General features: G+C 36.4%; 1 protein-coding gene across 6 annotated transcripts in view; it reads left to right on the top strand.

Moving 5' to 3' along the window:
• The window catches only part of VWA3A (von Willebrand factor A domain containing 3A), a 40584-nt gene that overhangs the window by 12956 nt on the left and 6485 nt on the right, over nt 1-21143 (top strand). For all 6 annotated transcript variants that reach the window (XM_074597916.1, XM_074597917.1, XM_074597919.1 and 3 more), the window contains 20 exons: nt 225-290; nt 759-884; nt 2034-2172; nt 2258-2361; nt 2604-2684; nt 7646-7740; nt 8348-8467; nt 9343-9417; nt 10116-10260; nt 11274-11472; nt 11922-11992; nt 12987-13145; nt 14605-14695; nt 15806-15916; nt 16546-16643; nt 16795-16947; nt 17630-17738; nt 18484-18628; nt 19114-19258; nt 20277-20428. In XM_074597916.1, coding sequence (XP_074454017.1) covers nt 225-290; nt 759-884; nt 2034-2172; nt 2258-2361; nt 2604-2684; nt 7646-7740; nt 8348-8467; nt 9343-9417; nt 10116-10260; nt 11274-11472; nt 11922-11992; nt 12987-13145; nt 14605-14695; nt 15806-15916; nt 16546-16643; nt 16795-16947; nt 17630-17738; nt 18484-18628; nt 19114-19258; nt 20277-20428 — 2384 coding nt within the window. The remainder of the gene's footprint in view (nt 1-224; nt 291-758; nt 885-2033; nt 2173-2257; nt 2362-2603; nt 2685-7645; nt 7741-8347; nt 8468-9342; nt 9418-10115; nt 10261-11273; nt 11473-11921; nt 11993-12986; nt 13146-14604; nt 14696-15805; nt 15917-16545; nt 16644-16794; nt 16948-17629; nt 17739-18483; nt 18629-19113; nt 19259-20276; nt 20429-21143) is intronic.

Raw genomic sequence — 21143 nt, forward strand, 5'->3', positions numbered from 1 at the left:
CTTGACCCTTATTACCTACTTTGTAAATTTCTTTACTGAGTTAGTTTTTCAGCCATATTAAAATAAGACTGTTAAAAAAACAATGGAAACAATTACTTTGGCCTTATCACTACGTGCACCTCAAAGATTCTTTCTCTAATTGAGAACTGAATACCAACAACCCATGTTATCAAAAGAGACCACCAAATCAAAGTAACTATTTCTCTTCCTATTTATATATGTAGGCAGTTCTAAAGAACCTTGCAGAAGCTCTAAGAGGCTGTTATCATTGCTACTCTTCAAAAGGAGAGGTAGGTAACAGCTAGGGAGGTAACACATTTTTCTCTCTTTTTGATGATTCCTCACTTTTAGAAGGTAAGCTTATTATCATCTGAGTACAAGTTTATAGAAAGACCTGGTGCTGAAAGTCTCTGTCTTAGAAGTGCTGAGAATGTGGTCAATAAACCTGTGGTTAATTCTTTCTGCGACTTAAAATGCTTTCCTAAAAGTGCAATAAATTTTGCCAATATTGTTCACTGACTTAAAGCTGATGAATAGGATGAAAGCAGTGGCTTATTGTAGACCGATTCAAAATGATAAAATAATATCTTGTTTATAAAATGATGAATAACTTATATGCAGAGCATTAGATATATTTACACTCAATTCTGCTATGCCAGTCTTGTATAATGTATGCACATCAAAGTAAGAAAGCTGTATTTGGTTGATGTTTGAATAGTAGTTAACTTATTTTTCCCTCTTTGTTTTCATATGCACAGAATTTTGATAGCAGTGATGTTCATCTGCTGCTTCAGGAAGCCCAAAAGGCTAAAGACCTACTCAAGAGCATCAAACAGATTTTTCAAAGAAGAATTGGCGGCTCACTTATTAGTAGAATAGCAGATGTATGAATCTTTTTATTTTCAGATGTACTTTGAAGTATCAGGGGTAGAAGTTTTTAGTCTTCACAATATGAAAAAAAAACTATATGAGTAATCAGGTGTTTTGATAAGTGAACTTTGAATATTATGTATTGGCCATCCATTGTAAAAGCGAATTAAGGCCAAAACCGGTGAAGGAGACATTTTGCTAGACGTTCTGCAAAATGCAGGAAGTTTTATAAAGCAACCAAAATGTGATGAAAAAAACATTGTACCATGATCATAATGGGAATCTAAGACAATTGCTAGCCTAACTGTATGCATGATCATTTAAATGAAGTTCCAACAGTCCTTTAAGTAAAAAGATACTTACTCCTACCTGATTGAGGTGGGCACTTAAATCAGCTGCAAAATCGTAAGGGTTTGTCCAGATCCATTCCCAGTGTTGAAGGTACGAAGCTACAGTCTGTCTGTTACACATCTGTCTCTGTGTTGGTCCTAGCTTATTGGCACCATTTTGTCTGTAACAATTGTCTTGTACTGTTTTTATTTTTGTGCCTTATTTGACCAACATACCAGACGTTCTTACTTTGTTTGTCTTTTCTGCAATGAAGTAACTTCTAAGTGCTCTTGAGGAAATATGGATGAGGAAGAAAAAGTCTCCTGTGATTTTTCTTTTTTTCTATGGAGTGTTTGGATAGTTTCTAGTTCTGCTTTGATCTGGTAGAGAGATTATATACTCATGTCTGTCTTTCACCTTGTGCTGATAGTCTTAAGTGGAAATATGCATCTCTCTTTTGCCTTATTCTCATCTCTGTACTTCCATAGAATCATAGAACTGCCTAGGTTGGAAGGGACCTTTCTAGGGGCCTGGAATTTTAGAAGGTGGCTGAATTCACCTATGGTTGCTAAAATTTAATGCCAAAAATTTGGCAGCACTGTTTTACAATCTGTGAGGTTTTTTTTTTTGTTAAAAAAAGTAGTCTGTTCTCCGTCACAACTACCGTAGGCAGTTGTGTGAAGCGACAAATGTGATCTGAAAGAGGGACAAAAAGCTTCCATTGGGTATCCTTGCATATCTGGTCATCTGACCTGAGACGTCCCAGACTTTGGATTTAGGGTGAAAAAAAATATGCTAAAACTTGGAAGAGATTTTCTTAAAATCTGTTTTAGGTTTCCACAGAATTTGCAGATACAGCACCTTCCAGTTTCTTACCAAAGCCTCCAAAGCACAAAGGACCATTAGTTATTCAATCACCATGCGTCCTGGCCAAAACCTCAACAGACTGGTTAAAGACAAATGGATTGAAAGGTAGTATAGCTAAAGCTAACAGGTGTGAAACGTGAATTAAAGACAGAGTATGTGTTTTATTTAGTTTCTTTGTTTCTTGTTATAGCTAAAAAGTTAAACCTTTATCAAGTTTTGGCTCCCAATGCCTTCTCTCCTGTGGAAGAATTTGTACCTATTCTTAAAAAAACAGTATCATCAACTCTACATGAGGTAAGTGATGGGGACCCTTTCTTTTTCTTGGTTTTCTTTTTTCCTTTCTATTGCTACATCTTTCTAATTAAAATCAGTACTTTATAAGTTAGGGAAATTCTAAAGGCTTTAAATGAAATTTGAGTCGTAGATTCAAATCAGATACTTATGCCATTCTTAAGAATGATTCATGAAGGAATTCCATGTCAATGTAGCTTATATAGGCTTCTGTAAACACATACCTGTATTATTTATCCTTCTAGAAAGCAATGACGCAGTTTGAATGGTATGACGGAACTGTGAAAAATATCCATGTTGACCTGCCAGTATTATACAACTATCAGGTGGGTTGTCTATAGTGATGTCGCCTTGTCAGGGCTAGATTACCGCCTAATTATTCCACATTAATTGTCCAGTTATATGAGTACTGTGCAGACAGCTGTCCCTGTAAGTCTGCAGTGATCTGGTCAGACTTGGGACCCAAATTCTTCTGGTAGTGAGGAAGGAGCCTAAGTAGGAGAAAGAGTCATCAGTGCTGCTCATAAATACAGCAGTGTGTATTTTGCAATCTATGTGTAACAAGGTATTTACATTATTTTACACACGTATGTGTGAATCCATCCGCATGTACATTGAAAGGACACAACACAATACTCCTGTTTGCTTTAACAGAACTGTTCCATTTCATGTTGGTTTAGCCATCAAAAAAAATAATTTGCATTTTATTTTCTCTCTTTGAAAGTCAGACAGGTTTTATGAAGAAGAATGTCTAAATTGTTACTGCCTAGACCAGGAAAGTCTCAAGGCATAGCAGGAACGTTCTAGGAAGCAGTGTAGGAGCAAGCTTTGATGATTGTTGCATGACTTGAAAGATGTTGTGTGATATGAAAGTATGTGCAAAGGCACATAACGTATCAGCAAACCAGAGCCTCTTTCTGTCATCGCGACGTAGTCCCTCAGATGTGTAGGAGAGTCAAGGCAAGGGATTATTTTGAAATAAAAGTTTGATCTTAAATTATCAAATAATTGACAAGACTGGTTGAATAAGAGAGTAAAAAAATATAGTGTGACATAAGTTTCTTTGTAGGTGAGCTTCTCTCAACTCCATGAATGGATAGATGGAGATGGGGAGAATGGTGAATTAGGGAGAAAGGTGGATTAAGGAGAACGATGAAAAAAGACAATTCCAGATCAGTGATGTTGATTTCTGCGTGTGGGGAAGATGGCAGAAGCATATGAAAGTCTGCAGTTTGAAGAAAGTCACAGAAATAAAATTAGGTTGCCTTGATCAGGACCTTGCATTAGACTGTATTCTAGGTTTGGATAATGTGTATATGCATGTGAGTTTCTTTCTCCTGTGTAGTTTGGGGTGGATCCTACAGCATCCAGCACCCACTTGACTTCTGTTTGAAATCCTGATATAATACCTTAAGACCAGTAATGTCGTACAGTCCATATGAACAGTCCAGTAGGATTTGGAGATATAGTTTATATTCTGAATTCAGCATCTGATCTGTACTTTTCAGAGACAGCACATTAACCTTTTAATTGTCTAGATCCATTACTAGTATTGAAGTTAGGAAGCTACAGTCTGTCTGATACACATCTGTCTCCGTGTTGGTTTTATCTTATTGGCACCATTTTGTCTGTAACAATTGTCTTGTACTGTTTCTATTTTTGTGCCTTATTTGACCAGCATACCAGACGTTCTTACCTTGTTTGTCTTTTCTGCGATAAATAACTTCTAAGTGCTCTAGAGGGAATACAGATGAGGAAGAAAAACAATCTCCTGTGATTTTTCACCCTTTCCACATGGGAAGTAGCTAGTAGTCTCCATTGTAAAATGATGAGATCCTAATCCAGTAAGTTCTGCATGCTTGCCAAATGATAATATTCTGCAGATGGTCACATTAGAAGTAATTCACTCTAAAGTTACTCTTTTACCAAGAATAGCATTTTAGCCTTGATAGTGTTCCTACAACACTCTTGCCATGTGGGGTGTTGCAACACTCTTGCAAGACAGAATGTATTTTTGCTACTACTGTAAATGTCAAGGGCAATGATTTCGATGTTTTCAGCATAACCAACCTTTTTTTAAGAGTAAGAAAGCAGAAATTATTTCTGCTTACTTTATAAAAGATTGTCATACTTTTGCTTTGAAGTGTCAGTAGAAGCTGGATATTTGCATTTCATGTTTTAGGAAATGCTCACCTGTTCTTTACACTTCAAGTGACTTCTGAAAATTGTGCCAGCATAGCATGATAAACCACATTCTCTTAAATTATTCTGGTTTATCCCCTTCATCTATGGCTTGCATGAAGGTTTGTTTTGGGTTTATTTTTCTCTCTTCTGAAGTTAGGATGGTATGAGGAAACTACACTCTTCAGGCATAGCTGGGCATGTGTGCACAGTGCATGCTGCAGCTTTGGTTTTGCAGCTTTATGTGCAAGGTGAAATACTGTGGAGGGATTTGAGTCCTGGCAAAAGCAAGAGGATTGTATCATTGTGCAACATGGTATGACGAGCAGAGGCACCCAGAGCTTTCAGATCTAGGGCTCCACATTCTACACTAGGGGCAAGAAAAGAACTGCTCTCATCCTGGGGCAAAAAGTATCAATCACAAAATGGAAGCTTTTAGGCCTTTTTTGCTCTTAGTTATCAAGAAATTAGTGGGAAACTATTTTTATGAAGGGGCTCAAGAAGGTTGAGCACACCCTGTTATGTAGGCTCAGAAAGCAGGCTAGAGTTCAGGAAAAAGGTGGTTTTGTCCAATGATGCCAACTGCCCCATTTAGATTGAGAAATCTGTGTAATACATATAAAATTACTACTCCGTGTCTTCCAGTCTGTAACTGTGTGTATAAAGGCTGTTTCTCAATAGTCTTTCAGGCTGTTAGGAATCCCAGTACTTTCTGTAGCAAGCAGTGTGGAGTTTGCCTTGGAAGATTGAAGGGGTTGGTGAAAATGATTTAATAAGACTAAAAGTATAAAAATCACCCAGCTACGTACTCTGGCCCTCCCTTGAGACAGCGAGGGAGATGTAGATGATAAATACAGCAGATGGAAAGTAGGCAGGTAAGTTTCTTTTGTGTGGCATGCGTGCTGCACTTTAAATTGTAATCAAGTGGCAGAACAAGGTAATATCTCAGTGGCTGTCTCTGGTAATGTAAGTGAATTTTTCATTGGGTAACTGTTATGGTTTGAGAAACCCGTAACAATTTATTGTCATTTAGATAATTATTTTATCACCCAGTGACCCCTCCCCACCCAGGAAGGGGAATCAGGGAAAACAAGGAAACACGAGGGTTGAAATATAAATAGATTTAAGACGATAAGATTAAATAATTAACAGTAATACTAAAGAACCAGAACTATTGATCCCAACACCAATATAAAATAGACAAGGATTATACTCAGCCTGTTCTATCAGCAGGAAGTCGTGCACTCACAGCAGGGACGGCCAATGTGGGACACTGCAAGCGCTGCGGCTTCAGGAGGAAGGGAAGGGCTCAGGGCTCCGGCACCGGAGCAAGGAGTTCTCTGGACCACCACCATCAAGGGATAGAGAAAACTACCCAGCAAACTCTCTGATCTGTATTGAATGTGACATTCGTGGTATGAAATAATGTTGGCCAGCTTGGTTCAAATGCCCAGGTCTCGCTCCTCCTCATCTCTGCACCTGAGAAGGCTCGAAAACACAGAGACCTTGAATCCCACATAGCCTCCCTGGCTATAAAGTAAATATTTTCACAAATTCAGACGCTAGAGTCTTCTAGAAATGCAGTTTTCCCAAGCATTAGAAGAGAACTTGGTCCCGTGTCTCTTAAACCAGGACAGTAACTTTTTAGCAAGTAAATGATTTTTAAACTATGCAGGTGGCATTGGCTTTGACATCTGTCTTAAGAGAAGCTTTAAAAGAGAGCTTAGAAACTATGTTGTAGATAGTGTTACTGGCGAATTCATTAAGAACAGTAAAATCCCTTAGAGGTAATAGATTTATGTTAAGTATTGCTTGCATTGCCTCAAGTAAAAGCAGCTTTTTATTCCAAGATGTGTTCATTTGTGTTAAGCAGAACAGGAATTGTGTCAAGCACAACAAGATGGCAGTTCAGTTTGAAGAAAAGATTGGTGCCTAAGACAACACTCTCTGTGTCGTCTTCTCTTCCATCCTGTCTCCCTCGAGCTATGTTGCATACTGCTCTCTGCCATCCCCTATGTTCACCTTGAGTGTTTGAACTGGCTGCACAAACTGAGTGTCCCGCTTTGCGTTTGCCTTCAGCCTGATAGTTGCCCAGCTTTCTTCAAGAGGATAGCAAGGCTGCTAACAGAGTTTCTCCTCAAGCTTGCAGATGAATTAAGAACACTGTTAGGTCGGAGATGTTAGGATTTTTGGATATTTGCCACGGTGATATTATTAAACAGATAACCTGAAAACTACTGGCACACAAGGAAAACATTTACACTCTATGCGATATTGAGGATCTTTGCAGACTTCATTCATTCTTTTAAGTGTGGAAGAAGTGGCGATACATATATATACAAGTAACATAATGAAGGTTGCTGGAAGTTTAACAGGCAGTAGTGATTCTTGACATTTACCTCCTTGGTCAGAATGCAGATCATCAGAAAGTGGGACAAGTTTAATGAAATAGAAGCTACTTGAGGATACTTGCAGCCAGGGTGTGTTATACAGTGGTCTGTTCATTCTTTTTCTTTTCTCTCTTCTGTACCACTCCACTAGCAGCCCTGAAAAAGGGCTATGAGAATGTTTGCAGGCAGGGCAAATATTTCTGTAAAATGGAGGAGGGATGAAAAATCTTTAGAACTCTATAGTCAGACCACAAAGGAGAGTGTAAAGTTTAACTGGCACACATGAAGGCAGCTTCTGGCTCCTTGATCACTGGTGATATGTGTTTGAAAATATTGTGTTTATTTTAAATTATGTGCTTTCTTAGGAACAGTCTAAAATTGCTATTGAAATGGTAAGCTTGCAAAAACTGTATTTTGAAAATTTTTTTTCTTTTTTTCATGTGCTTGACCACTATTTTGGGACATGCTAGTAAGGGGAAATGTGAAAAGGAGAGTTCAGACCTTTAGACTCCTTGTTGCTTTTTTATTATTATATGTTTTTCTCATGGACTGTATGCTCTTGTCTTTACTAAAAATTAAGTGCTGCTGTCAAAATGAATGAAAATCATTAATTTTTTCATTAGTATGCTGACATGTTACTTCTGGTTAGCATTTGCCAATAAGAGACTTACCTGAACTTTTTTTTTTAACTTAAATTTTCTATATTTTATCCATAGAAGCTCCTTGCTAAAATGGTAAGAATCTATGAGAAACGAATTGACTGGCTATCTGTTGCTAGCAGAAGAATATGGGGAAGTGTTTGTGAAACAAGGTATTGTACTTTGATAGCCCTTTTTATGTCTTTGTGACAGTTCTAATTTGCCAGCCTTTGCTTTTGCATGTAAGTCAGCACCAAAGAATACAGGGCAGAAAATAGTCAGATGAAGAGACACTAGTTGCAGATATGACCAGGGTAAGCAATCCATTTTTGAAAACAGGTATTGATATTCAGCTCTTTAATGATCCAGTGAATTTACTGAATCCAGTGATCATCAATCAACACAGAACTGCAATTTCATGAGACAGAATGAGACTCTTAAATTTGAGGTATCTAGCAAGTAAGTCAAACGTTTCAGATGCGTTTTGGGTATTGAAGTACAGAGATGGAAGAGGACCTGTTTAGGGTTCAGCAGCCATTATGGCACTACACATGCCAGTACCTTGATTATTGCATAGCTTCAAGATAGACTTTTTCATTATTGTTACTATTTTTTTAAAACCTCGCTTTATGTTTTGCAGATTTTCTTTAATATAGGTTCAGTGTTTATATGTTTTCATACATATCTAGAAGATATTTTCCCTAGTGAGAGTACAATGAAGATAAGAATATGTAATTAAATAAGATATTTTTTTTTACAAATAACATATTTCTTATATAGGGTTGTTATACTACTTGATATATCAGTGACAAACTCCACATACATCATCCATATCCAGCATTCTTTGCGACTTTTACTTGAGGAACAAATGTCAAATAAAGATTACTTCAATATTATAGCGTAAGCAACTATTTAAGATTCTTTTAAAATGATTGTAAAACATTGCAATGAAAGAAGTTCATTGTAGTTACTACTGGGCATATTTTAGAATTTTTTAATTGTATTTAAGTTTTATGATGAAGTAATTGCAAGAGTAGCACTGGTTTATCATTTTTGGATAGGTGTATGGATCAGATGCACAGAGACCAGATTAGTAATGAAAAATGACTGTTTTGGGTGAGGCTCCCTGAAACTGATTGCATCATACCTGCAAGAAATTTTCTTCCTGCTATATTGTTCATAACAGTATCAGTTCACGTGTCAGAAGCTTTTACTGGAAGAGGATTCTGGAGGTGTCTCAGGTACCATAACTGAGAACACCCTTTAAATTTTACAGTAACTCCAATACTTCTTTTAATATATAATAGTCCTAAAATTTTGTACTTGATGCTAGTAGCCGGAAATTCATATATGACACAGCTGCTGAGGGGCAGCTGGGCAGATTTCTGAATGGCAGGTAAAAGCAAGAGACAGCAGCTCATGGATTTCCAGACCTGGAGGGAGAGCAGGGCCGTTCCCTCACAAGAGAGGTACAGGCAGCATCTGAGGGTTGGTGTTTTTTTGTCACGATCCTTCTCCCAAGCTTTTACCAGCTCACTTAGTATTTTGTTCAGGAAATAAAAATGTTTTTTGACATTTTGAAAATCTGACAGCCCCTGAGTGATGGGTAAATGTGAATAATTAAATGTTTGAAATAGAAAATAGTTAGCATCAGGCAATTTTACATCTCTAATACCCAAAATCACATTTTAATTTTTTTTTTCAGTGAATTTACTCTCTCTTTTTTGTTGTAAAGCATAGTCTAAAAATTAATTTCTGTTACTTTTCCATGAAAGATTTGGGAGTGATGTTGTGCCTTGGCAGCTGGAATTGGTTCCTTCCCAGCCAGAAAACTTAGAAAATGCTTGGAGGTAGGATCAAATAACTTTCCCATACATCTGAATTAGGTGATCGTAGGTACCATGAAACAGATAAACCAGAGAAACAGATTTAAACAGCGTTGTGACCAATTTACAAAATTGATAAATTTATCATATTACAAAAGTAGTTTGCCATGAATTGTTGTGCACTGATTGTTTGTGATGGTTTGCTGTGAAAACAACATTATCTATTTCATATGTATACAGAATATATATGTGCACAGATATAGAAGTCTCTGTATAAGAAATGCACAGGTTATGTGAAGAATTGGAAACTGCTTCAAATTCAGCTGGGTTGTGAAAGTTAAACTGTGTTTTTTCCCCAGATACACTGAGAACATATGCCAGGTTTCTGTTTGTGGTGTCACACCCTCAGTGGTTTCATTATATCTCTGTTGCTTCATTTTTATTCCTTTAAGTTCTATTATATTATAATTTTTCTACATAAAATTAAGGGAGAATTCTTTCATCTCTATGCTCTGAATCTTATCGTAAAAAGTAGTTTGCCATGATGGCAGTACAGAAACTAGAACAAATAATTCGGGTTATTATATAAGCTGGTTTTGCCGTCTGTCAAAAAACTTTAGACTCCAGTGCAGTGTTATTTAAGATTCTTAGTTCTCTTTATTGCTTTAAGCAGAAACAAAAGCTTTTGTTTCTTCATTCTTTGAACTGTAAACTTCTTTTAGGTGGGTGTTGGGCTTGCAGTGCAAAGGGAGTAGAAACTTCATGAGTGCTCTCAGGAGAGCTGTGGAAGTAGACTTCAAAGACAAAGATAAACACAAATCACAAGGACTTTACCTGCTGACTACTGGAATACCTGATCAGGAAACAGTAAGTATCGCAGGTTTTGCAACTCTTTTGTAAGTTCCTATGCAGAATTAATCCGACTTGTGTTTTCCTCTCGTGTTTTCCTCTTGTGTTTTTTCTTTTGGCTAGTCACCATAGCTTGTTGGCAGAATACTTCTTTACATATCTAAACCAGCACAACTATCAGGATCTCAAACTTCCATTTCTGCAATCACTATTCGTGTGTTGGAAGTAGCAATTATTATTAATATGTGAATTGTAGAAAATTCAAGAGATGTTTTTAGGATTCCTTTCCAACTCCAGATCAGACCATCATTTCACTGCAAGTTTCTGAGTTTAAACAAACCAACTCTGATTTTTTTGTATGATACCATTTCCTTATAACTCATGGGAACAAAGGCACAAATAATTTTATGGTGGAACTCCATAGTACGCTATGTAGAGACAGCTCCTATTTTTAATGACAGAAATCCATTGCTTGCATGTATGTTCGTAGTGCACGTGCTCTACAGCTGATAAGCTGTGTGCACAGCCTAGAGTTTCTGAACATATGGTAACCCAACTGGAATAACCATGCGTGCACAGTAGGGTGTCTTTTGCTTTTGTTACCCAACTTCTGGAAATTCTGGGCAAACCTAAGAAATCATTAAAAACCCATGTGGATAACAAGAAATCACAGGATACGTACAAAAAGGCAAATGAATAGTTCCATTCTTACTTCTTTGCTTCAGTGCATGGCTACCTTGAAGTCCATGACCTTGTGTCTTTGATTCCCATAGCTGCTCCATCTCACTTCTTGGCTGCAGCAATGCTGTTGCCGTTGTCACTAGTAAGAGTGACAGTTTTTGTATGTATGCATGACTTGAGGAGGCATTCAGCTACTCAGGATGTGTTCCTGTAGTGCAATGCTCAGGTTGGGAGTGTTTGTACATCAGTTCAGCAACAAATGGAGTAGATGGAAGCTCATCTGAAGTAGAGGGTCGCTACTGATTTTTTTTCTTTTTTTTTTTTTTTCTGTTTTCTTCTCTGTCTTGCAGCACACAATCAGTGCATATGTTTCTGAGGTTTGCAGAGGTTTTGATTTGCAGCTTCATGTCTGTCTGTTCAGTGTAATGGAGGATGTTGACTCCAGTAGGATTATTCCAGCCCGCTGTGCTAACCCAACTGAAACTGCCGTTGCTTTTAAAGAAATAGTACAGGCAGCCAATGGGAGATTTCATTGGTTTGGAGAAGCAGGTATGTGAAAAGGAAAGTCAGCACGTACTTCTTTTTCATTGATGAAATAATATTTATTAATGCTTTTTTTGCCCTCAAATCAAGTAGTTTACTTTTTAGGATGTGATAATGCTATACTAGCGCTGAGATAAAAACAGAGGTCCTAGTTTGATTAAGGCTTTCTGTTGTATTGCAGAATATTATAATGCAGCCTTAATGCAGGAATTTGAGTTTTATCTTTTTTTTCTATTTGAATTCGCTGTTTTTCTGCTAGATATTTTAAAGTTGCACATTTAAAATATAGTTATTAATGTGGTACATCCAGTCTACCTGGCATACAGAAAACAAAGGCTTTTTGATTCTTTTCATTGATATTTGGTATGCTCTACAAATTGTTTTGCACTTTAAAAAAGATATATTTTCTACACTTAAAAAAAACCCCACACTGATTAGCATATATTGATTATCAGGTATTTTTGAAAGTGATGATATCACTGTTATTGTGTCTGAAATGGAAAAAGCAAACAACTACTCCCAAAAGGTATGAATTATATGTATCTTTTTAAATTATGTTTTCCTTCAGAAAAAAAATTCTATGTTTTTCTAGCTGACAATGCAGAAGATTAGACAAAATGCAAATCTTTGTAAGATGGGCAGGAATGCTCTAGAGTAAATGTGGACTAGAAAGCACTTGTACAGTAGCACTGTGGTGATTGGTGTTGGAGTGGCCATGATTCCTTGGGAAATGTAAGGAGTTTACAACTGAAGTCATTCTCCTTTTTGTTGCCAATCCCATGATGAATTCTTCTCAAGTAGAATTAATTGTTTGTTATAATTATATATATAAAAATAAATGTATTGAAAAGTAATATATAACAAATAAACAAATACATAATATTATGTTCCCGTAAGTCACAGTGGAGTGAGGTGTTGTCATTAGCACAATACATTTGTTCAATTCTAAAACAATTGTTTTTTCAAGTGTACTAAGGGTGTAGAACTGGACCATATCTCTCCATCTTACACGCACATGACTTTTTCCAAAGATATCTAACAATATTGCCAGCCTGGCAGTGCATTGTTGCTTCTTGCCAAAGTGTGACTAGAAAGATACATGCAGTGAGACACATGTCCAGAGGTCTGAGTGCCTTGTTGCATGCGAGTCTGTCACAAAAGTAACTTTAAAATGAAGAGTTGGTGGATATTCAATGGGATCTTAAAATATTTTTTTTATCCTTTAATAGTTGCGTATACCTGGTTCATCATCTTCCAGTTTGTTCTGGTCTTGGTACGCGTACTGTTGGCTTTTCTTTTAGAATGTTTGCTCGGAGCAGGGAGCGTTTCCCTCCTATGTGTTTGAGCAAGCACAGCACAAAGGGGTTTCTGTTTGGTTAGAGGTGTTAAAGCATTACCAGATTAATTTGGTATGAATTTTATTTATTATTTAAGTAATAAATACAGAATGACTCTTTGAAATGTCATTTACTTAAATTTCACATATATGAATTACTAAACAATCCGATATTCTGTTTCAGTGTGCATTCCTAGTGGAATCCTTGAAGCAACGTTCAGTAAATCAGTCTGTTGGTCCATTTATACCAGAAGGAGACTCAAATGTGCTTCTGAAGAAAGAGAAAAGAAAGCCACAGAAGTTGCTGTCCCCTAAACCCACAGCTCTTAGTCTGGCTAGAATGGTTTGAAATGGTCCCGTTTTTAAGATGCTGTGTGTTTTAATTAGAGATTCTACCCAGCTATCAGATTCTGCTCACTGTGAGAGAACTGCTCAGGCTGAAAATTTGAGGAAAGTAAAACAGCACTGTGATAGTACTCTGAATTTACATTTTAGTTTGCATTCAAAATGCTACATAAAGATAAAAGTACATCTTAACTAATTTGTGCTAAGTAATTAATTATAGTAGAACCACATCGTAGTGTCTAAAATTGTCTAAATAATTCCTCCTCAGACCTTAAAAATTTAGTGTTTAATGAAAGCAAAGGCAAAAATGTTTAATGGAAGCAAAAGCAGAGAAATGTGCTTTACTGAGTTACGTCTGTTTTCCAAAGCGTTCTAGAAAGTACCAATGAGACAGCTGCAGCATGTCTTTGGCCGCACAGAGAGCCAGCATAAAACGAGAAGTAGGATTCAGGATTTATTTCCTGCCTGCTGTGCTTATTTCCATGTTACACTATGGAGTCCTTTGGGATTTTGCTAATGTTTTCCTTGTTAATTTTGGCTGTGTATGCACCTGTTTTGAGTGGGTGTGCAAATCTCTAATATACATAAGTGGCCAGTGCCAGTGCTTACCGCTTTGGTGTACAAATGACTAGATCGAGAACTTCCTGTTGCAGAGGATGTACTTAACTTTTGACCTGGAATTTTCAGGTCTTATCTTTGAAATGGGAATGGCACTCTTAAGTGTAGGTGTCTTCATGTTGCAAAGACCTTTGTAGGCGTGCTCAAACTGGTCTTCCGTGCTGTTTTATGAACACCAGTATATTCTCAGCACCTCTTCATAAATGCAGGAAAAAAGTAATCACTCAGAGATATGAATACATAGCATAGTTTTACAGGGATTAAAGTTGTAGAAAACTGGTACCGCTTTGTCTGTAGATGTTTGGTGATATTTATAGTAGACCCGTATGTTAAATTAGATGTCGGTTACTTGAACGCTCTGTGCCACAGCAAAAGTCTGACCCTACAATAGGGTTAAACAAGTGTTCATGTTTAGCAAAAAGGAAAAAATTTTGCTAAACTAAAGGAAAAAATACTGTTGTCAGCACTAGGTTTCCAATATTCAATAAACTTCTGAGGAAAATACTATATGTTATATTATATAAAACAGTGCTATTACCATACTAGACTGCTCCTTCAAGTGGCAAAAATGGTCCGAACTTGTCTGTCTGTAGATGTTAGTCTTCGGTTTTATGGCAGCAGATGAAAATGGCAACTTAATTAAAACAGAGCAATTAGTTACTTAACCTAGTAAGAAATAACAAATTAACAAGTCGTCATGGCAAACTGCTGACTTCTCAGGAGAGCCAGAATAAAACAGGAATTAGAGAATAAGAAAGGATAGTTCAGTTTTGAATAATGCAATTATGATCCAACTGAAATGCCTTTTTTTTTTTAATTATTATTATATGTGTTTATAGTGTATTAAGGACAACCACGGTGCAGAGAGAAATGCTTCCAAAAGAGTACTGGCATGGCGTCCTACTAGTGCTAAAGCAGAAATTCCACCAGGTCTGTATGGATTAGGGGCTTTTTGTCTTCAGTTTCTTTTGGGTTTTGCCTAAAAGACAATATTAGATTAGAGGTTTAATTTAAGTCTTTAGAAACACTTGCAATTTTAATCTTTAATCAGCCTGATGGGAAACATTGCCGTTGTTTGGCAATTACTTCGGTATGAGTTTTAGCTGTGATATATCTAGCTTTCTTCTAGGTTGTGAGAAGAAGGAATGTTGCACAGCTGTATAACTATTTCCAGGTCATACGATTGAATACCCGTCCTATATCAGGAAATGTCAAATGTGTGTGGTGGAAGGAAGAGCCCTGCTTTTTCCCATGCCTGAAGCCGTAATTAGAACCTCACTTCTCTTGGTTTTCAATTAATACTCCATTTTTCTTTTACAAAAGCTCAACTGTTCTGAGATTTATTATATTGTTAGTTCAATATATATTTTTTTTCTAATATTGTTAGATGCCATTGTAATTAATATGCTGTTCCACTTGATTTATTTATGGTCTAGTAATGAAGGAAAATTACAACACAAATGTCAGGTTATCTGAATTGCTGACTCTTGCAGCTGCTCCTGGTACGTGAAGCAGCTCTTAAATTGGTTCCAGTCACTGTTGGTCCCTTAAAGTCCAATTCCTTTCTCCTCCATTTTTGTAATTTTCCCATGTTTTTTCTTTGCATCTTTGCTAACATCTGCAAATATTTTTGTTGCATTCAATTTGAGTCTTGACTTCTACTGATTTATTGAAATCAGATTGTTTATATGTAGCAGTGTTTACAAATCTGGATTCATATTTGCAAATGAGGTGCTTTGTACAGTGTTAATTGGCTTTTCCAACAAATATTATGTTTATTCTAAACCCCTAATCTTTTCAAATTGTGCCCTGTGATGTTCTTCCTGATGGTAATTTATAAATTTGTAAAGGTTTTGATTCCATTTCTATGAACGTAGCATACGTAGTTCTACAATACAGATTTTTCTTATCCAGTACCGAAGAAAATCGAGTATTTATAATTATGGTAAGAGGAAATCATGAACTGAAGAACGGAGTTGCATATAGGAGTTATATCTAGCTGAAGTAAGTCAGCAATTTTTTTTTTAATTTTATTTGTAGCACAAACAATAAAAGAATGGCCTCAGACTGAGAATAAAAGAAAGCATAAACCCAGGAAGCAGCCAGAGTTTTCTGTGTCAGTATTTTATACTGATAAAGGAAGAAATGTGGGTATGTGTTACCAGGTTATGGTGGGTGAAGCCTTTTTATTATCAGCATTTTTCATGATAAAACTGTTAGGCTGTTAAGTCCCTGATAATCAGTGTGCTTTAAATAGTGAGTGGAAGTGAGTTTCACTTATCAAATAGTGGTGCGGTTTTTTGGTTTGGTGTTTGGTTTTTTTTGAGGATGAGTTTGGGAGCAAAAACCCAGTTTGCTCTGTTTTGGCTCTTCTTTTTGTTTTGTTTTGTTTTCTTTGGAGAGGTGTTTTGTTGGGGTTTTTTTGGGTTTTGTTTTTTTTTTTTTTTTCTTTTTGTAGTCATTTGGCATCTTCTAGTCAAAGATGCTCTAAGGAAAAATGCTGTCATCATCATTTAGATGATTACAGAAGATTTGGTTTGGAATTTTTTGAAGGTGACAGTTTTTAAAAATAAGTAACTTTTTTAAGTACTTTGATACATAGAAACTTTGAATTTTTTTCAACTGTGGAATTGTGTATGAAATGCTAGTCTGCAGGGTTCGAGAGGGGTTGTTCTTTTTTCTTTTTTTTTTTTTTTTAAATCAACAGTCATATGTGATTTAAAAGGGCTATGATTTAAACCTAGGGCTCTCAATAGTACTTTGTTCATTTTCTTAACTAGGTACAGTATACCGAAAGTATCCAAGGATAATGTGCATAAGAAAGTCTGTTCCCTCTGTTACATTGCCAAAAAAAGAGGAAATTTGTTCAAGCAAGGAGGTATTTTGCTCCTCACTAATAAATTCCCATTTCAGAATTATCCATGCAAATTTATGTGAACATGCTAATTGTGATTCTGCACAATGTATTATTACTTAAACTGTTCTAATATTTACTAACAATCAATTGCTCCATTTGTTTGTCTTACAAGTGGCTGACCAAGTACAGTATTAAAAAGCTTAAACTGGAATTGCCCAGACTGATGTTTGGTCCAGGCTGTACTCACCAAAAGAAAACTGTGAAGTCTCTGCACAAGAAAGTATCAGCAAAATACTGTACAATCTTCCCTAGTGTAGAAATCAATGTAAGCTTTTGCAGTTGTCATATACCTACATCATTGAAAGGCTTTGTATTTGTGTAAGACAATGCATGTTGGTCAGTGTTTGTGGCTTGCTAGTGTGATGTTCCCTTTACTCTTCCCAGTTCTTCTTTCTAAGTCACCCTTCTGTTTGACAGCTAGAGGTATTGTATTCACCACAAAAAATATTTAGTATGTTTGAAGTGTAAACTGCATGGAATCTTTAGCATGTATAGCATCTCCTCTGCTCATACAGTGTGAAAAACAATTTTAAAATTTTAAGTAAAGCTTTTAAAAGTCACGTATGAATTGAAACCGGGAAAATGCTTGATTTTGATTGTTAGGGTTTGTGTAATGACTGCAGAGAAGCACAGAAAGTTAAATCCAGGATATTATTGCTCTATTATATCTATATAACTGTCAGAAATAATGCAACAGATGCACCTGTCCAGTCAAATTATGTAATTTTGTTACCCAGCACAACTGTCTGAGATGAGAAGTAGGCTTTCCTAATTTGGGTAAACCAGTTATTTAGTAGCAACAGAGTCGCAGAAATTTTCTTACACTATTTCATAGAGGAAGACAAAAAACTTAATCTCCTTGATTTGTAATGCAGATATTGCATACATAGCAGCTGAGCTCAGATCTCCTGAAGTAAGTTGCTCTTGTACAAACTGAATTTTTCCAGGGAGTTGTGAAACATCTGCAGTTTCAACCTAAAGAACTTGAAATCTACACTGAACAGCTGGAAAAATTGTTGCAGCGGTACATCGCAAGAATACAGTGGCTTCTGTCAGGTATTGATGTGCCTCTGTTTTACTATAAAGAACAACTTAAACATACGTCTACTATTTTTTGTCTGCTATTTCTAATAGAATAAATCTGTACCTCAAATATGAATAAGGGTCATCTGTTTTGCATTTCATTGAAATTTTAAAATGTATTTTTATGAATACGAGAATGCAAGAGAATTCAGCATCTGTGTAGCTGATAAACATCTAGCTTGCTGTGAAACAATGAGAGCTGTGATGTAAGTTTTTCGCTTTTGTATGCTGTGTTCATGAATACAAGGTTCCTGGTGCCAGAAGCTTTCTATCAACAGAATATATACAATAACATATACAAGAAAAATTAGCTTTTCGGTTTCTTTTGCCAAGAATATGCCCTATTTAGAAATTCGGCATCACTGCTGGTGTAAAGTGTTTTGATCCCTCTGTTGCTCATAAAGATATTTTTTGGACAATAGTTTAATTTTTTGCTGGATTGTAAAGTAAGAGCTACAATTTAGCAACTTGTTTAATCCAAGTTGCTACAATTGGCCAGTAATTAATGCTTGATAGTGTTAGATTTGAAATGGCAGAAGACTTTTCTATTGTTAACCTTTGAACTACCTAGTTGCCACACAGATTAGAATTTATTATGTAGAAATGTGCCCAGAATTACCCATAAAGAGTGAAAATTTTACAGTATGCTCAGTAAAATAATGTTCAATAAAATTAGCCTATGTAATGACACTTAATCAGTTGTAATGTTCTGGTCCAGGAAGCCGAAGATTGTTTGGTACCATTTTAGAAGCAAATGTCTGTGTTGTGATTGATACATCTGGTTCCATGGACCCATATTTGCCACATATCGTGAAAGAACTTACCTCACTTATCTGGGAACAGCTGAGAAAAAATGAAGTCAGGTATGACGAACTGCTGATAAAGACTGAAATCTGCACTACTTCTTATTATGTAATAAGATTACTTCATCATTACAAATAATACAGCACTGAAACCCAATACAAGTAATTATTGTGTGTTAGTGCATAATACACGACATGAACTGCTTTTTCTGTTCTTCTTTTTAACCAACTTTTAATTCTGAGCTCTGTAAGATTTGAGCCTCATTTGCCATAGGCTGATGCTGTTTATCCTTTTGGGCTCAGCATTCCCACAGATTTTCTGTTCATGCAGTGAGATATGCTTTTTGACTCTTCCAAAGCTGAAGACCTTAATCCAGTACTCTAGGCTCTTGGTTGGTTTTTTTCGTTGTTTTTTTCCTATTGGGTTTGTGTTTGTGTTTTGGGTTTTTTTGGGTTTTTTTATTTATTTATTTCAAAACTGGCTTATCCGAAGTGACCAATAGTGTTGGTTAGGGTTAAATGTTGTGGGCCATCTTTCTCCTCAGGTTTAACCTGCTGAGATTTGCAGAAGATACAGAGAGTTGGAAGGAGTGTCTTGTAGAGGCAACTGATGAAACCTGTCATGATGCTGTGCAGTGGGTGTCCAAATTCCATGCTCATGGTAATACATGCATCCTTATGGCTTTAAAGGTTAGTAAATTGTGTACCGCATTTTGGAGACTACATCGTGTCTTGTGGTGATAAAACACTTCCATCTGACTGATAATATTTCAGGAAAATTATTTTCGTCAAAGCATACAACATTTTTATATGCAAAACACTGAACAGATCTGGAATCAAGCCATTGTTTCTGTCCCCAGTGCTTGTAGATACTAGAATTCATTGCTTATACTGAGTTTAAAAAAAAAAACTGAAATATCAATAGCATCAATGAGCCAGTTGCTCAAAATGATGCTTATGTGCAACTGTGGCTGTGATATGTTTGCTCTGAGACAAACAGGAGTTTTAAAAAAGCAGTGTTTGTTGGAATCAGATGGGCATTGAGTACAATTCGTGAACTTCAGTTACAGGTGAAGAAACTTTTCTCCTATAAAACTTCTCAGTTTAGAAATTAAGTAGTAATAATAATGTAAAACAGAGACTGAAAGAACTTGCAATTTCACAAGATTTAAAACCTGAATCAAAAAAGAAATGTTGCCTTAAATAAATTATTCTTCTTCCATACACCCTTGCAGAATCTCCTTATAAATTTTATGGAATTCATCATGAATCAAGTCCAGTAGAAATGTAAGGCATGTCTGTATTACAAAAATGTCCACTGAGTCAATTACCATAACAAGTTTTTATAATATGAAAAGGCCAAGTCCTCATTTTCAGACATTAGACATCTTTAACTCCCACAAAACGTGATGTAAAAATCTTCTGTCAGCAGTTCTCCAAAACTAGTTAATTTGCTTATTTCAGTGAGTCAGTTTTGGGTGATGCCCTGCTTATGTATATATATTGTCTTATGCTACAGATTATCTACTTGTTTATTTTTCAAATTTATATTCTTGATCTCTTTCATACTTAGTGAAAAGAATAATAACTTGATTAATGATGTGGTAAATATTAAACTATCTTAAATCATTGGAATAGTGTTTTCATTCTTAGGTATAACCTTTCATATACATGTGCTAATTATTTAAGCTTATTTTCTGCTTTTCAGAAGGCTCTCAGTTTCCAAGGTATAGAGGCACTGTATGTATTGACTGATGGAAAACCAGACACCAGTGGCAGACTGATTTTGAAAGAAATTGAGAGATTGAGAAAGAAACAAGATATTAAAATCCACACCATTTCTTTTAGCTGTACAGACAGGTATATGATACTTTTGAAGAACAACAAAAAATCTTTAAAATTACTAGTTTATTTATTGTCAGAAGGCTGTGTTATCAAAACGGGCCATGTGCTCAGTTCACTGAACACCAGGATTGAGCTAGACATTCATGCACGTGGGAACTGGGAAGGCTTTTCTGACACAGGTAATTGTCACATGGTCTACATTTCCCACAGCTAATGTCCTTGAGAGAGTTGCCTTCACACAGAGAAGTGATCTGCATCACTAGTCTGCAGCACTGAGGTCATTCCTGTAGTTCTATCACTAGCCTATCACACGTACATCCCTGTAGAGGCATAAAAAGTTAATACGCTGACCGGGACTGGAGTCAGGAGCACTAGGAAAGCGCTGATGCCAGCCATGGTGATGGGATGTGGGTTAGAGATACATCTCTGGATGTTCCCTTTCAGCGATCTTTGCATGGTCCACAATTGGGGACCGTGGGACAATATCAAAAAGTATGCGCTCCTCTAGATTCTCATTCATGGCTGTAGCTGTGGGACGCAGGGAGCAGATAGCCAAACAGGCCACCAGCTCTTCAAGCTTTCTAGAATAGGTGCATGTCTACTGTGCCACTTCAAAATGCAGTAGTCATCCCAAGTCTTCAAGACTTGAATTCGTGGAAAATGACAAGGACTAGAGGCTTAGGCAAGAGAATAAAATACAGGGCATGCACAAAATGTTCTTTCCCTTTAT

This window comes from Larus michahellis, chromosome 8 (genome assembly GCF_964199755.1).
Source record: "Larus michahellis chromosome 8, bLarMic1.1, whole genome shotgun sequence".
NCBI lineage: Eukaryota > Metazoa > Chordata > Aves > Charadriiformes > Laridae > Larus > Larus michahellis.